Source organism: Notolepis coatsorum, assembly GCF_963971535.1.
Source record: "Notolepis coatsorum genome assembly, chromosome: 17".
Lineage (NCBI taxonomy): Eukaryota > Metazoa > Chordata > Actinopteri > Aulopiformes > Paralepididae > Notolepis > Notolepis coatsorum.
The window spans coordinates 16,586,952-16,605,386 of NC_140181.1; the positions used below are offsets into that span (position 1 = coordinate 16,586,952).

Here is an 18,435-nt window from a genome sequence, read left to right on the forward strand (position 1 = left end):
CCGTTACACAATGCAGCAGAGTGGTTTTAAACTGTCCGTAGGTTAGTTAAGAGTATCGGGTGTGTTGAAGATCATTCCAGCGCTAAAAATAAAAGGCTTGACTTTCCAAATTCAAACCGATTCCGTCGCTCCCACTTGCGCATCCCCACTTTGCCTAGGTGTTCACATTTCTATCGTTAAGGTCTCGTCTGTTTTGAAGACGCGGGCCTTCTTAAATGTGCAATCCTTAATTCCAGGGGAAAGAGGCTTTCCTTGACGGAAGTGGTCAACGACGACGTGCCGGCAGCCTTCTCGCTCAGCGTGCCGAGTAAGTAATGCAGGAGACTGATCCTGTTTTTAGAGTTTCCAGATCTCAGCGATGTTGCTGTATGTCTTGATTGTCTTTTTTGAGTCCTTGTTTGAAGACTTATGCACTGTCTATACCAGTGACCCTTAATCCCTTGTAATGCCTAACCATAATGTTAGATTTTGTCAATTTCTTTCCAAGCCTATGGTATTGATATGGGATCAATGAGTTACTGACCTCCCACACCAAAGGCGTCTTCCTCTTTAGGAATGCAAACTGAAAACAAGGAACCCCCCCCTTTTTTTTTTTTTTTTCTCAATGCCATGTTGAACCACTGGAATTAGTGGCAAACGTTAACACTATTATATATGTTGCAGAACCAAGTAAAAGATGATGTCGCTACTGTTAATCCAGAGACCAAAACACGCCAAGGCCCAAAAGAACGTTAGAAAAGGCTGACAAAGCTATTTGAAACTGCTCGTCTCTGTTATTTTATACATTTATGCGTTGCCTTATTCCTCTTAAAATGTATTTTTTTTTTCTTTTTTTTTACAGACTCAAACCGTTTCATATTTTCTTTGTAGGTGTGATACTTTGTGCTACTCTCTTTTATGGCGAATGTTTGTACCGCGGTTTAAAGTATTGTAAGGTTACCTTTCTATTGTTACAGTTTTAATTGAAAATAAAGGACATCGGAGGTATTTCAGCGGAAGCTCGGCTGTTTCAACAGACTCCCATGTCTTCCGTGAAATGCCTTAAAAGCAGAGAATGTTTAGTGATGTTTTTTTGCACATGTGGATGTTTTACTTCTATGGTTTTTCAATTTAACCTGTTTTTTTTTTACTTGTGCCATGAAATGCCTGTGTTTATTTTTACAATGAGGGTTAAGTGGTGATCTGCAGCAAATGAACTACATTTCTATCCATATTGAATAATTATCAGTATGTGACTGTTATATCCAAAACACCTAACCTAACATTAACCCTTTCACCACTACACTACAGAAGGTTAACCGTTCACTACCACACTACAGAAGGTTAATCCTTTCACTACCAATACAGAAGGTTAACCCTTTCATTACCACACTAGACGGTTAACCCTTTCACTGCCACACTACAGACTGTTAACCCTTTCACTACCACACTACAGACGGTTAGCCTTTCACTACCACACTACAGACGGTTAACCTTTCACTACCACGTCTTTCACTACCACACTACAGACGGTTAACCTTTCACTACCACATCTTTCACTACCACACTACAAACGGTTATTAGTGTGGCTAGTAGACTAGTGTGGTAGTGAAATGGTTAACCTTCTGTAGTGTGGCAGGTGAATGGGTTAACCCTTTGTAGTGTGGTAGTGAAAGGGCAGGGATGCAGTGGTGGGTGGACGGGGTACCACGCCGTCCTAGTAGTTCGCTGAGCAGAAGTACGCGCAATCGCGCACGGATGTGCACGCGTGCGCACACAAAAATGCTTTCACAATTTCCACTGGACTCGTCGCGCCCGTGCGCCAATTACCTGGCGGCCGGCACTTATCTATCACCTAGACTTTGCATAATAATAGGATACCGATAGCATAACAAAGAACGAGAAGAGCCAAACCAAAATACAAGCCTGTACCAATTGGTGGGGGTTTGCTTGAGCTGTGGAACCTCTCACTATGTGACAATGGTCCCGACTGGAAGGATCAAGGATGAGGCATTAAGTTGTGCTTCAGAAGGAAACTGTCCTTCTGTAAACTAAGTTACATTGTTAATTTAGTTTGTATTTACTTTTCTAGTTTAAGTTCATTCAATTAAAGAAATTGTAACTACAATTACATTTAAAACATTGTTTGTTTTTCAACCATATCTGTTGACAATATAATTTTTTATATATTGAAGGCTACATCCTGCTACCTTTTTCAGCTTCTCTATTTCAAGGCAATATTTACAAAAACTAAACTAAAACTAGTCATTTCCTATACAAACATGTTTCCTACTATTTATTCTGCATAATAATCATCTGTTCTGTGCGCACGCACGTGGCGTGGCGTCCGGGCAGTTCCCATATTACGACTGCACCACTGTGAAAGGGTGAACTATCCTGTTACCTTGCTCACCCTGCTTCTCTGATGTGCACTCGACGTCACCAGACGGAGATGAAAAGGGAACGGCATCGTTCCACCTAGGGATGGGTACCGAATTCGGTACTTTTGAGGTACCGAACCGAAACACGTCGGTACTACCGAGTATCGAATCAAGTGAGAAACCGAAGAAAAAAAATAAAAAAAAATATCTTTTATTAATTTTTTTTTTAACTTTTTTTTGTTTTTTTAACTTTTTTCTTTTCATGTCAACGTTCACACGCACAATATATGCTTACCTAGGATTTGACTTGATTCAACAACAAAGCAGTCGGAGTAATGACAAGCCGAAAACTGTCGAAATTGTAGTTATTTGAAGTTTGGATTTTTTTTTTTACGACTGAGGTAGTAGGTAAATTAAATTTCTTGAGACTAAAGTACAGAAAAAAGGTACCGTTGGGTACCGGTATCGATTCACAGGTACCGGTATCGGTTCAAATGTGAAAGGTACCCATCCCTAGTTCCACCTGCATCACTCTTGGTCCAGCGGATGTAGTGGTTGCTTTACAGCCTCCCTTGTATTTGAGTTGATGGACCACTGTCCTAAAAAGTCAAACCCATAGTAGGCAAACCGAACTACGCTGGGAGGTTTTGGTCGTCACTGATGTTCTTAGAGAGAGAGAGAGAGAGAGTTGTTTGGACGTGCTCTCTGGGTTCGCCAGATCTCACAAGTGTCGGGAGCGTCTGATAGGTCTGAGTCTGATGCGTTCTGGACAACTGTGAAGTTTCTGACCCAAGGAGAGGACAGTGATGAGGACAGTGATGTCATGATGAGCTGAACCAAAAATGTCGAGCATGTGTGTCAAGGGTCGATTCATTCAACGACCACGGTTCAGACTGTGAGGTGAAGACACTTATCCTCTCTTTTGTCCTAGTTTTGGAAGTCGGAAATCTCCTAAATGGTAAATGGACTGCATTTATATAACCTAGTCCTAGTGCTTTTATCCAAAGCGCTTTACAATTTGTTCCTCACATTTTACCCATTAATTCACACAACGACAGCGGAGGCGACCATGCAAGGTGCCAACCTGCTCATCGGGAGCAGTTAGGAGTGTCTAGCTCAAGGACACTTCGACGTGCTGCCCGGGAGCGGGAATCGAACCGGGAACCTCCAGATTACCAGACGACTGCTCTACGTCCCGAGCCACTGTCGCCCCTAGTCCTAGTTCCAAGTCGTGGCCTGTGATATCATGTCTGCTCGGGCAATGACGGGTTGCTCAACCACTGGCTGTTGGCCTGAGTGGCCATTTTGTATTTGGCTGTTGCAGTGACAGTATGACAGTTGTCTGGCATCGTGATTGGCTGTTACAAGCCTTAAAGAGAGTATGTTGCTGACGGGGCAATGAAAGAATAGAAAGAGTTTGAACCATCTCAAACCCCACTTTTTTCTTGTATGAAGCAACAGTTGCGATTGGATGATCAAGAAGAGGGGGCAGGGTTTGAGATATATCAATTGGCAGAGGGTGCCTGGATGTTTTGTTGTTTTTTTTTTTGTTTAACTCTAAGTTGCCTTCTGAAAGACCACAGAATTTTTACATTGCCACTTGCCCCAAATGATACATTTCCAGGATGTATGTGTGTATTTTGACACTCCCAATATCATTTGTGTGTGTTTATGGCATAAGTGAGTAATTTTCATTGTACCATTTTGAGCAAATTAATGATTACGTTTGTGCTTTAAGGTTTCATGGTGCTGAACCATGTCTCTTTTGCTTAAAGCACAGACTTCACTTCACCTTGTGACGTGAGAAGCCTTTCATGTCATGGGTCCTAAAACCATCATCGTCTTTGTCCCATTGTAAGTTAATAGGACTGACGATAACTAGAATCTGACCTGAATGCTTCAAAGCTTCAATCACTGCCATTGTAATCGATGCCAAAATCAAGATTTGAAGTGAAAGATTTTATGTTTTTTTTTTACCTGGATACAATTTGACCTGCTGTCAAACAGCGACCTCTAGGCAAAAGAGCCCCACTTTGTTTACTTTTATCGTTTGGTCTGAAGCGTGGCCAGCAGTAGCGACCCCTTCCCCTATCCCCACTGAAATCCATTCCACACAAAACAAAAGCTGTAAGCAAAGCGTGGTACCATGTTGTCGTGAATATGAATTGAAAATGGGGGACCCTGATGTAAACAAGACAAACGTCTTTCTCTGGTCTGCATCCCCTTAACAATTGTGTGTATTGAGCCGTACTGTATTGTACCCATTCTGCAATCTGTTAATAAAGTGTTCATTCATTCATTCATTAGTCTTCTGCCTAGAGGTAGCCGTTTGACAACATTACAGATTCTACCTTTAATTCATTCAGTGTTTTATCAATTCAAGAGACCATGCAGTGTGTCGTCCACACTTGGTGAAGAAATGCATCTTGGTAGGCAACATCAAAGGGAAAATCCCCATCCAAATGCCTTCTAATAGTGGAACCCAGTGCCAGTATTCCGGACCCTTTTCCACAGGGGGAGGGGCCAGAAGCAGAGCCAACTCAAAAGACCAACTTACAACGCAGGACTGAAGGGGTTAAAAGGTTATTTGTTTACTTGGAAATATACTGAACTGACAATCATTTACGGTGATAAATTGCAAACAAGAATCAGAAGTGATGATGAGCAGAAGTTCTGGCCAGCCCTGTTAGGCTCTGGGATGGAAATCAGAAATCATTGCCTCAACCATCCTTCAATCTCCTGTTAACCTCTTAACCCTTTCACTGCCGCACTACCAAACGGTTAACCCTTTCACTGCGACAACACACAGAATGTTAACCCTTTCACTGCCACATGACAGCAGGTTAACCCTTTCACTGCCACACGACAGAGGGTTAACCCTTTACTATCACACTACCAAGGGTTGATGGGTTCTGTTTGTTTTGAATCATAACTACCAGACAGGAGTCCAAGTCCTAATTGAGATAAAAAAAAATAAAAAATTAAATGCCATTGACTTGAACTTGCCAGACAATGAGCACATATTTCCTCTCATCCATTATTCTTCTTTTTTTTTAATCAATTTTCTTTTTTGTTCGCACTTTTTTTCTGTATTTTTCTCCCATCCCAATTTACTCGTTATGCCAATTCCCTTCCTGGTCGTTGCGCGCATTTGGAGGATCTGGAAAATAAAAAACATAATATAGTTTTTCTCTGATGGTTCTTTCAGACCATAGTGATCTCAGAAATGCGTCTAGGATTTCGTACTAAGTTATTTCTAGGAATCTTAAGAACATATATAGTGTGCATCCAGCTGCCTCCACTGTAATCCCCCTCCCAGCAGCGTGTGCCAGAATCCTTGTACCCCGTGGGCCCGGCGCCGCCCCAGTCTCCACTTCTTCAGCTGGAAATTGTATTGTGTTTTTTTTTTTTGCTTACGTTCTTTAGTAAACCATTTGCTGAATCGAGTTTCATACAAACAATAAAACAGCATTTTCCACGTCCACACTTGTCCTTTGATTTTCTCTTTTGTCTTCTTAGTCTTAAAGCTGCAGTGGGAAACTTCTGGGAAATTAGCAAGAGTGAGATGACCTGCCCAGCAGAAAGAGAGCAAGCTCTGCATCAAAAAAAAACATCTGATTGCTCCCTGCATCAATAACCAATCAAATGTTTTTACCCTGTAGTGTTCCCGGGGTCGCATTGGAAAACTAAGACCACCATCGTCTGCCTCGTCAAAAAGTACACAATGTGCAAAACCATCTGCCGACCAGAGGCTGGGAAATATATATATATATATATATATATATATATATATTTTTTTTTTATATATTTTTTCATTCAGCTAAAAGCTGCTGGTGCCTCTGGGAGTCTGTGGAATCCTTTATTGCGCGTGCGTGGGCTTGGAAAGTGATGAAGATCTTTCTCTATTTCTGCTGGGCAGGAATCTGGAAGCATCAATGAGTCCAAACTGAGAAGAGAGAGAAGAGAGGCACAACACTCATATTAGCATAATACTATACTACCATTGGGGCGGCTACGTGGCGTAGTGGGAAGGCGCTCGCCACGAATGCAGAGACGCTGGGCTTGCCTGTTCGAGCCCAGCGCTCCACATTGCTTTCAGTTTAGCTGGTCGTCCGCACTAATACACATTGGCCGTATTAGGGGGTGGGAAACTGATGGGTGGGGATCGGGCGTTGTGGACAGCGACTCCTACAGGTCGGTTGGTGCGCCTGCGCAGTAGAATCAGGAAGTGTCGGGGGCAGCGTGAGCCTCCCACGCGTTACTCCTCGCCACTGAGAGATCGAGCTGCGCAGGTGAAAAGATGCGACTGCTGTTACCTCAAGTACCGGAGGGGACTTGTGCTATGTATGACTTAGTCCACATTGCAGCCGGCTTGTGGGAGGCAAGAAACAGTGTTCGTGACAGGGGAGGGTTGAATTGGATGATACGAAATTGGGATGGGAGAAAATTACTATACTACCATTGAGACTATCCACAACAAACGGTGTCTGAGGAAGGCATGCAGCATTGCCAAGTACACCTCTCACCCCAATCATGGACTGTTTTCCCCCCTCCCCTCCGGGAGACAGGAACCTCCACTCCAAGTCAAGCAGACTCAGGAACAGCTTCTTTCCCTCAGCTGTCATTTCTCTGAACTCTGTACCACGTTGACAGCCCCCCCCCCCCCCATACCATATACAGTAACCTCTGAACTCTGACTCCATTGTCTCTATACCCTAGGCTCTGTTACCCATACTGTATGACTCTGAACCCTTTAATCACCTGTACATTGTATATTGCTGTTGCACTTTACTGCTACATTTGCACTCTGGTTGGATGCCAAACTTATTTCCATTGTACTGTACTTGTGCTGTATGATGACAATACATTTGAATCTAATCTAATCTAAATTTAAAACATGACGTTTCAGACTGACCTTGATCTGATGGTCAGGGTGACTAGAAACATCCTTTTTTTAAAGATTAGATTAGATTCTGGCCAACATACTGGCCAGTGGTATAACTAGTAATTAAGCATTACATCACGCGCAGGAGTGGTTTGTGACCAATAAACCATGCCTAGGGGTGGTCGTTAGGCCCGAGGCGCAGCCGAGGGTCGTTAGACCCCCCTAGGCATGGTTTATTGGTCACAAATCACGACTGCAAGTGATGTAAAGCTTTTATACAACTGCTAGATTCATCCAACCTTATTTCTATACAATAAACACACATTAATCGAAGATTTATTGAAAAAACCATCCGCCAGAAAAAGTAGTTCCCACAACTACAAAAAAGACAAGTTGCCTCCATGTGGAAGCAGCTTGAAGTGCATCCAACCAAACTAACACATCCAACTGTGTATTATTGGAATGATTGAGAGAAGTTGCCTCATGTGGAAGCAGCTTGAAGTGCATCCAACCAACTAACACATCCAACTGTGTATTATTGGAATGATTGATTGAACATTTTATTACCAGATGCAGAATGGGTACAATACAGTACGGCTCAATACACACAATTGTTAAGGGAATGCAGACCTACTTTCCATAGAACTTCATTCTTAGATGCTTCTATATAAAGTAGGTAAAACAAATTAAAAAGTCTTCTTTGCCCTATAGGAAAAAAACGTTTTCTTCGCCCTATTCTTTTATTTATTTTTTTAAACCTACTGTAGAGGGCCTAAACTTAACCAGTTGGAAACCAAGCGTACAGTAATAAAATTAGCAATCAATCAATCAATCAACTCAATAGGCCATGCTCACTTAGAACAGCGCAGCACCCAGCTCTCTGACTATCCCCCGCGTTGCAGGCAGAGTGTGTGTGTGTGTGCGTGCGTGTGCGTGTGTGTGTGTAGGTGTGTGGGGGGGGGGTGTGGCGGTGGGTGGAGACTAGAGCGAGCGCTGACAGTCGAAAGGAAAAATAAATTGAAAAAAAAATCGCAAATTAATCCATCAATCAATCCGCGATTTTTCTTTTGTTACAGAATGATTCAAGACCCATCAATTACATCATCCAACATTGTTTAAACGACTAAGACATTCGCTGTGACAGAATCGCTTGATATTTAGTCGTTTAGTCGCATCAACATATCCATTTGTAAAGATTATTGGCCACCTTCTTGTGATCCATTCTCTTCGGTTCAAATAACAAACTCAGCAAGACCGACGGCTTCTCAGTTACAGTGGGTGACAATATTGTCACAAGGAAAGATGAAATTACCTACCTGGGTTCCATCCTAGAGGCTAATCTCTCCTGTGACAAAATGGCATCCAATGTAATAAAAAAAGTCAACCAACGAACTCGATTCTTGTACCGGATCTCCTCTCTGGTAAACAAGAACACCCTGAAGACTCTGGCAGGAGCACTCATTCAGGGGTACTACGACTATGCTTGCACCTCATGGTACCAAAGCACCTCAAAGGCGCTAAAAACAAAATTACAAACATCTCAAAACAAACTGGTCAGACTACTGCTTGACCTTACTCCTAGAACCCACCTCACCCCTGCCCACTTTGACAACCTAGGATGGCTTAGAGTAGACGACAGAGTACAACAACTTGCAATGGGCCTGGTCTACAAGATACACTACACGACCAAGGTACCCATGTACATGTCAAAATACTTCCCAAAGGTCAGTGAATACCACGATCACAACACCAGAGGGAGCTCCACAAATCATGTTAAACCCAGATTCGGCTCAAATAAGGGACTAAACACGTTTCGCAATTATGCCACATCAATGTGGAACGCCCTACCCAAAGCTGTAAAGGAATGTGGATCACTACCCACTTTCAAAACCTCTCTCAAGGGAAACCTACGGGAGACTGCAATTCAACACTGGCCCCTGTAAATATCCTAACCCAACCCCCTCCAATGTACAGTCATTTACCTAGTATGGTTTTGTCAATAGTTCAATGTACAATTGTGTTTGTTTGTACAGTGTCTCCTCCCCCCCCCCCTCAATGTACAGTGTTACTTGTTTATACAGTGTGCCCCCCGCCCCCCCCCAACCACCTCCAATGTAAATTACCCAGTATGGTTGTCAATATCCCAATGTACCCAACCCCCCCCACCCAACCTCCTCCAATGTACAGTTTCTACGTCAAATGTATATACTCCCTTTTCTTGACTCCTTCTGTATCACAAACAGTACTGTATTTGCAAATCTGGTATGTCATAAATGTATAGATGTAGCAGTACTGACTATCTGTATGTCATGTATGTCATATATGTCTATATGAATTGAAAATGGGGGACCCTGATGGAAACAAGACAAACGTCTTTCTCAGGTCTGCATCCCCTTAACAATTGTATGTATTGAGCCGTACTGTATTGTACCCATTCTGCAATCTGTTAAATAAAGTTTTCATTCATTCATTCATTCATCCGGCGGAGTGATGTGATGTGGGTCGGTTGTGGGCGGGTCCTGGGCCAGCAGCGTGGATTGTTGCCAATAAAGACGTGTAAAATGACTGTTTCAGCCAATCAGAATCGAGAAATTTGCATGCCGTTGTATAACAGTAGGTAAGGGATATTATATACAGATATAAATATAGTATTTACAGGTATGTAAACAGGAATATTTGCAGGTACTGTATATCATGTGACAGGTGTGGAATATATTTGGTATATACACTATTATTGTACATGGCTATCATACAGATTTATATGGGTAGACTATGGGTATATGGGTAAACAAACAATGCTTGGTTCTGTATGACCCTCCTGAGATTGTGCTTCATGCACTAAAAAGTTAAATAATAAAGACCAAACACTATACAAAATATTTTATTTTTATATATATTTGTGGTGTGTTTAACCCTTTCACTACCACACTACATAAGGTTAACCCTTTCACTACCACACTACAGACGGTAACCTTATGTAGTGTGGTTGTGATAGGGTTAACCATTTGTCATGTGGCAGTGAAAGGGTTAACCTGTATTGTAGCAGTGAAAGGGTTAACCCTTTGGTAGTGTGGCAGTGAAAGGGTTAAAGTAGAGAGTGTACTTTGTATAGGAATATGAGTGTTGTGTCGCCCTCCTGATGTTCGGCACAAACAAGGATCTAAACACTTTTCGCAAAAAAATTTGAATCCCTACCCACCTTCAAAACCACTCTCAAAGAGCACCTACGGGAGGCTGCAATTCGAAACTGGCCCCCATAAATGTACAACCCCCCCCCCCCCCCCCGCTAATGTACAGTTTCCTCCCCCTCATATGTATATATTATCTGTTAGGATCTCTGTTTAACAGTACTGTATATTTGCATATCTTGTATGTCACAAATGTAACAGTACTGTATACCTGTATCATGTATATTGTATGGTAACTACGTCTATTCTGCATCGAACATTGTACATATGTCTAAACTGAACACTGTGACCTCATTTTTTTACTTCTAATTTTACTATGTTATTTTATTTCATACTTATCTTGTCTTGCACAGTCTCTGGAGCGCAACAGTAAGAAGCATTTTGTACAAAAGTATTCTGTACTTCTGTATGACAACTATTAAAGAAACTTGAAACTTGAACTGTATGTCATGTATGTCAGAAATGTCAAGATATATATCTGTATGTTGCGTATGTCATTAATGTCATTATGAATTGAAAATGGGGGACCCTGGTGTAAACAAGACAAAAGTCTTTCTCTGGTCTGCATCCCCTTAACAATTGTGTGTATTGAGCTGTATTGTACCCATTCTGCAATCTGTTAATAAAGTTTTCAATCAATCAATCAATCAATGTACAACTACATTCCTGTCACTGGAGCGTGGATGTCTCTTCAACCAGTCCATGTGACAAGGCAGCCTTGTGAACTACTCATGACCGTCCCCATGTCTAGCTATGTAATTCAATGGTCTCAAGACCCCCCCCCCCCCCCCCCCCTTTGGGCTGGACTCCAAGATTCCAAAGCCATGACATCAGAGACGGCCTGAGAGCTTCCGGAATGTCACTCCATCATTCTGCAGAATGCTTCTATTGTCCCAAAGCCCCTCGAAAAACACACACACACAGCGCCATTGATAGAGAGCTTGGTCCGACTGGGGATTGAGTATCATGTTGCTCCCCGTCTTCCAGGAACTAACTCATGGTTGCAGATATGTAATAACACCCTCCATAACATCATTACGGTGAAATACCCAGCGTTCTGAAGACCAGCTGGTCGCTGACCAAAAGGCATGAAGCAGGAATTTGGAGCTATCATGGCAGTCACTGGGATGTAGCCCTCTATAGTGCACTGTCACCCAGGGCTAGCACTGTGACTGTCAGCCAGGGCTAGCACTGTGACTGTCAGCCAGGGCTAGCTAGCACTGTGACTGTCAGCCAGGGCTAGCTAGCACTGTGACTGTCAGCCAGGGCTAGCTAGCACTGTGACTGTCAGCCAGGGCTAGCTAGCACTGTGACTGTCAGCCAGGGCTAGCTAGCACTGTGACTGTCAGCCAGGGCTAGCACTGTGACTGTCAGCCAGGACTAGCTAGCACTGTGACTGTCAGCCAGGACTAGCTAGCACTGTGGCCCAACACCTGCAATGTCAACATTTAGTAGTTTGAGATGACTGTATGTATATTCAGTATGTTCCATACAGCCCAAGCAATAGAATGGATGAAATACAGCTAATAAAGTCCAGGTTAAATTGTCCTCCTGTTATCTGTACCAGTACAAGCTTTGTGGATTACAGAATAGACATCGTTGAGATGCTCAATATATATGTGTGTGTGTGTGTGCGCGTGCGCGTGTGCGTGCATGCATTGTTCCACCACACAGGAGGAGCCACATTCCAGACGTTCTCTGTTGTTTCATGTGTTTCACACAGCAGTAACATACATATCCTTCAAACACAATCCCACAGACTCAAACTCCCCGAGGCTCACAGTGAACCCTCTTGAGTCAACCCCTCCTCCCCCAGCTGCCACCAAAATGCATTATTAATGACAGGCCATCGGCTCATCTTCACACACTGACTAGACGAAGACAAAACAAGGGTTTCTGAGTGCCAAGACACAGTAGGTAGCTGTAAGTAACCATCTCAATATCCCCAAGACACACACACTTACTCAGGACTACACACTTGTGATATATACCTGTCTATATTATAAATGGGATCCAATCTCAGCAAGTAGCAGACTACAAGAATATTGGCTTTATTATATTGAATCATTCATACAGCAGAGAACAAAGGAATGGCTTGTGCTACTCCTACACATTAAAAATGACAAAGTAATAATCTGGATGTGGGCATTCTTTTTGTTCCTCAGTAATCTCTATTTCCTGAGCGCTTTTTCCACAAAGATGATAGGGGATATTATGTTGATTGATTGATTGATTGATTGAACATTTTATTAACAGATTGCAGAATGGGTACAATACATTACGGCTCAATACACACAATTGTTAAGGGGATGCAGACCAGAGAAATACTTTCGTCTTGTTTACATCAGGGTCCCCCATTTTCAATTCATAATGACATTTATGACATACATGACATACAGATATACAGTACTGTTACATTTATGACATACAAGATATACAAATATACAGTACTTTTTAACAGAGATCCTAACAGAAACTATATACATTCGAGGGGGAGGAAACTGTACATTAGGAGGGGTTGGGTGGTTGCTTGTCTGTCTGTTATATTGTTCTCATCCAAGTCCGTCTGCAATCAATGTTTGCTATTATACCCCCAGGCCCTGGTCCGCCTAGCGTTACAGATGATAAAAAATGTTGGGCAATAACATTGTGAAAGTTAGGGGATCCTTTCACGTGGTGCTCTTGGTTGCATGGGGGACCCTGATGTAAATAAGACGAAAGTCTTTCTCTGCATCCCCGTAACAATTGTGTGTATTGAGTTGTACTCAGGGGCGTAGCTGGGGGGGGGTAGCTTAGGATGATTCCAAGGGCCCAGCACTGAGGGGGGCCCCAAATTTTTTTTTTTTTTTTTTGATACTATGTTTGTTTCTGAAGTGTGTGTGTGTGTGTGTGTGTGTGTGTGTGTGTGAGATATATAGAGAGAGAGGGGGGGCTTTGGTAGACTATTGCATTGGTCCATTCATTGAAGATGAACGCAATGCGACATCCTTCACTAGGATCACCCACCAACAGTGCAGGTGCTGAACTGCTGATCCGAATGTATAGGTAAAAACCATATTATGCGTTTTCATCAATAAAAAAATGGCCAAAGAAAAATTTCGCTCGCGCGCACTCGCATTCACTGGGGGCCTACAAATACATTCTTTCATGGGGCCCAGAATCTGGAGCTACACCCTACTGTACCCATCATTCTGCAATCTGTTAATTAAAGTTTTCAATCAATCAATCAATCAATCAATCAATCAATCAATTCATTTCAATTCAATCAATGCAGTAACCGTGTAGGCCAGTAGGCGACGCTATTCATTTTACTTGGCCTCTCCCGCCGCAGTGTCTATTTGACATCCGGGACAAATTCACTTCCTTTCCCGTCGCCATTTATCACATACGGTGAGTTTGATCGAAGCTCTCTCCTTAAATTGTAAAAAAATTCAAAGTACAACCAATTAACGCTGTTACTTTGGTGGAAATTTAAGAGTTAAGACGCCTATACTGCTGTTGCCGTTGTCTCGTCGTAGCTTCATTGCCCAGTTTGTCCGTAGATGTTAAATGTACACAGACTGTCGGGGCCGTAGCACAGCCACATGCTCAGCGTCTCTCCTCACGTCAGTGCTAAGCTAGTTAGCTCGCTGGCTAAGCGAGGCTAACGACTCAGAAATGTGAGATTATTACGAGTTAAACTTCAATTAACATTAGAGTGACGAGCCCCCTTTGATTATGTTATAACGGGAGGCATTTCCCCAGACAGCTGCTCTTAACCGGTACCCTACTACGCTATCGTTGTGTTTGCACGTTACTAGCTGGCTAACCGCAACAGAACGAGGATGGCTGATTGATTGAAAACTTTATTTAACAGATTGCAGAATGGGTACAATACAGTACAGCTCAATACACACAATTGTTAAGGGGATGCAGACGTGAGAGACTTTCGTCTTGTTTACATCAGGGTCCCCCATTTTCAATTCATCATAACATACATGGCATACAGGTAGAAGACAGTACTGCTACATTTATGACATACCAGATTTGCAAATACAGTACTGTTTGTGATACAAAAATAGTCCAGAAAAGAGAGTATATACATTGGCTGTCCAATGTACAATTCAAACACAAATTAGTTCATGTGTTTTTATCTATATTTTCCTCAGATAGGCAGCTGTCGATCCAATAGTGAACCATGCAGAACGACGCTGGTGATTTCGTGGACCTGTACGTCCCACGCAAATGGTGAGTAAATCTTAATACATTGGTTTTATCTAGTTAGTTTTGATTGATTGATTGAAAACTTTATTAACAGATTGCAGAATGGGTACAATACAGTACGGCTCAATACACACAATTGTTAAGGGGATGCAGACCAGAGAAATACTTTAGTCTTGTTTACATCAGGCTCCCCCATTTTCAATTCATCAGGACATATACCGGTATGACATACAGATAGACGGTACTGCTACATCTATACATTTATGACATACCAGATTTGCAAATACAGTACTGAGGACAGAGTTGATCAACGACAACGTTCCACTCAGTCGAACCTTGTAAAAACTGATTTGCAGGCTGCGATGTACAGGCTACTAGGCTAGAGACGGCTCTGTCATGTTACATCCTGCAGCCAGCTAACGTTCTATTGAAATCAAGACATCGAGTTTCAAAGAAGTGATGGCAGCCCAGCCCAGGTACTGCTCAGAAACATCCTGGGTCCTGGCAGGAGTACTTATGGTTACATGGGTTGTCTGACTGATGGCTAGTGGCACAAACATGGATGCATTATGCCACTAGTGTAGACCGAAAAACAAATGTATTAAATACATAAATTATTCTCAAAATCCCCAAGATCAATCTTTTAATGCATGTCTTTCAGTGGATGTGTGAATATTTATTTGGAGCGCACCTCTTGTCCTGCAGAGGTGTCTAGTTAGCCTTGTACTAAGTCTGCTGAACTTCTATGGATACTCTGTTAACCAATTACATCGTTTGGCAATAATGGCAGCAGCGCCATCAAGTCTAATTGAATTGATATTGAATCTGTGCCAATAACCCAGAACCTTATTTATGTGTGTTGTCTTGTAGCTCTGCTAGCAACAGAATCATTGGTGCCAAGGACCATGCCTCTATCCAGATCAACATTGCAGAGGTGAGCGAGCGGAACAGTGTCCTAATAAGCGGTTCTCATTATGGCTATATTCCTGTTGCCTGTTTCAGATTTGCATAGAATAGAGGTACTTTATTGATCCGATGGAAATTCAGCACCACAGATCGCTCACAATGAACATTCAGTTAGTCAAAAATAAGAATAAAAATAGTCAGATTTACATTCTAAAATATGTACCGGTGTAATATATACATTCTAAAATATACAGTCAAATGTAAATGTCCAGGAAGGTATATACCTATAGTCAAATGTACAGGGATTTACTGTGAGGTACACTCGGATAGCTGTTGGTATGAAGGACCAGGATATATTTTTTTCTGTTTTATTATTCATTTCTATTGTAGATTCCTGTTTTCCTGCTTTTTCCTAAATTATGCTTTTGTGTTGATGTCATATCCCTGGCTTATCCTATTTTTCTCTTTTGCAGGTTGACAAGGTAACTGGTCGCTTCAACGGCCAGTTCAAGACCTACGCTATTTGCGGCGCTATCCGTAGAATGGTATGTAGTACTAGTAGTGATGCTTCTGTTTAAAATGACAAACACTGTTATGCTGGGAACAGACCAGGGCCAAATAGCTGCAAAGCACTACAAATTAAATGTCTTGGGCAAGCAGTACAGTACGCCTGGCTGAGTTCCCCACAATACCAGTCTGCTCTGCTGTCACATGTAGAGCTGATAGAACCTCTACCCTGTTTGTGTGTGTAGAAGGACACGTGCCAGTCTACTGCTCTTTTATAATCGCAGGAAGAGCTGTTATTTACCATGGGTTAAATTAAAAATCAAGAGCTTGGCAACTCTTGAACATTTTAAATCCATAATTTTAAACCTTTCTGTCTCTGTACCTGTCTCGGACCTGAGAGTGTCTTTGTTGTGTATCACCTGCATGTTCTCTCCACTCGCTCCCAACCTTTCCCCTATGTGTTTTTGTGTTTCTCTGCTTTCCCTCTCTGCAATGGACTACATTTATGTATGACATAACGTGGACTGGATCCCATTTGCTTTTCATTCAAACCCTCGCCCCTCAGATCAAACGATCCTTTGGTGATGTTTACGCCTTGGTTATTTCGAGGGTCACTTTGGGTGAGGCAGAGTAGGGTGTGCTGCAATAAACAGAATTTGGGAGGGACATTGGGGGGGGATTCCCAAGGGGGGCAAGGGGACAAAAACCTTGAATGGGATCCAGCCATGGCCTGTTATCTTGACCACACGAGTGAGTCTACTGTCTGTCCAGTTGTCTTCTGTGCCCATGTGTTTTTGTTTTCATTCCCGTCTCTGGTTTGTCCTGCATGGCCATTGTAAATTATTTGGAGCCAGCGTAAATGGGTATTATATCTATTTAGTATTATATAATATTTGATCTATTCTTATTTTTGTACATTTTAGTTTTCTATATTGTAGCGTTTGTTTTTTTACTGTATGAAGCACAATCTTGGGAGGCTTTCACACAAGTATTTCACTATAATATACATGTACCACTACCTTTATATGTGAAAAATAAAACAATTTTAACTTATGTCAATCCCCAGTTAAGATTCAATCTGAAATTAATATTGGCAATCTTTATAAGTATCTCAATGTATCGCCACCTTTTTAGAATTTACGAGGTTAAGTCATAGAGTGGGAGCTGGTGGTCTGATGGAGTGTTGTGCCTGGTGGAATGATGTATAGCCTCCTTGGTTGAAGGTTAAATTATAATATATTATATTTTTTCCGCTGACAGGGTGAGGCTGATGACTCCCTCCTGAGGCTGGCAAAGACTGACTCCCTTGTCTCAAAGTAAGCACGTTTTTTTTTTTTATATTTTCTTTTTTACTTTAATCTAATATGGTAGTTTTATTTCCTCAGGGTTACATTATCAAACCAATTTCTAGTCCCTAAACTGATTTGGTGGGTTCTTGTGTTTTTGATGACTAATCTTACCCAGTGTTTACCTACCTTGTAATGCAACATTCAGCAACACAGTAGATGGAGGTGTTTCTTTAAAACGTTGTGGAGTCATTTGGATTTTGTTTAGACTCGAACAAGTTAATGCTGTTCTTGTAGATTTAAGTGTTTAACTACTTAGTGCTTCTGTCTTGTTGGACTTTTGTAAACTCTTGACTAAATGTTACTAGGCTACTGGCATTTAACTTGAGATTGAGACATTAGTCTACTTTTGCACAACTTGCAGTTGGTTTCTGCCAGATTTCATGATGCTATGGTGACCATCATGAAAGGCAATGATGTTGTGTAGTTTGATCTTTACTGTAGAACAATCATAATCCCAGAATATACTACTTTGAACTGTACATATGGTTGTAAACAGAATAGTGGAACTGTAAACGTCTGGGTAGCTTTCTAGGTTTAGTTTTAGGTTTTATTATTATCATTAGTGTACCAATTGAACCAATCTTCCCTCGAGAACAGTATTTATTCAGTAATGTCAATATGAATATACCATTGCATTTTTTTCACTTTGTCAAGAATTGAGACTGGATGTTTTTTTCATCACTAACAAGCTTTTTATTTCTTTTTTGCAGGAACTTCTAAGTGTGGAGTTGGAAACTTTGTAAAATAAACACAAATGACAAATTATTTTTGAGTAGCGTAATTTATGTAAACTCACCTAAAAACATCCCATGTATATGCCTTTAATTGTATAATAATCAGCTGTACAATGTGAATGGATTTTGAGTATTCGTAACTCAAATGTTGTCCCTCTTGTTTGGCCCTGATGCATGGGAGAATGCATGTATATTAAAATGATGTAACATTAGGACCAGCTGTATATTATCATGGTACTCTTTTGTCCACGTTGGTTTCATCTCGTGTTGGAAGCCCCAGTTGCCGCTGTGTCATTGCATAAT

The 18,435-nt window shown here is 41.7% G+C and overlaps 1 protein-coding gene across 3 annotated transcripts; it reads left to right on the plus strand.

Annotated features, from left to right (window-relative positions):
• Nucleotides 1-13,777: 13,777 nt before the first annotated feature.
• Nucleotides 13,778-18,163, plus strand: rps21 (ribosomal protein S21; the record flags this gene model as incomplete). 3 transcript variants are annotated; one of them, XM_084332892.1, is made up of 6 exons in its annotated part: nucleotides 13,778-13,823; nucleotides 14,582-14,660; nucleotides 15,507-15,570; nucleotides 16,016-16,087; nucleotides 17,310-17,365; nucleotides 18,109-18,163. In XM_084332892.1, exons 2-6 carry the CDS (start codon nucleotides 14,611-14,613, stop codon nucleotides 18,116-18,118), a joined length of 252 nt encoding a protein of 83 aa, XP_084189018.1. In that variant the 5' UTR covers nucleotides 13,778-13,823; nucleotides 14,582-14,610. The 3 variants fall into 3 exon arrangements, with proteins under 3 accessions (XP_084189018.1, XP_084189020.1, XP_084189019.1); XM_084332893.1 differs by having other exon boundaries at nucleotides 13,779-13,823; nucleotides 14,586-14,660; XM_084332894.1 differs by lacking the exon at nucleotides 18,109-18,163 and having other exon boundaries at nucleotides 17,310-17,369.
• Nucleotides 18,164-18,435: the final 272 nt, after the last annotated feature.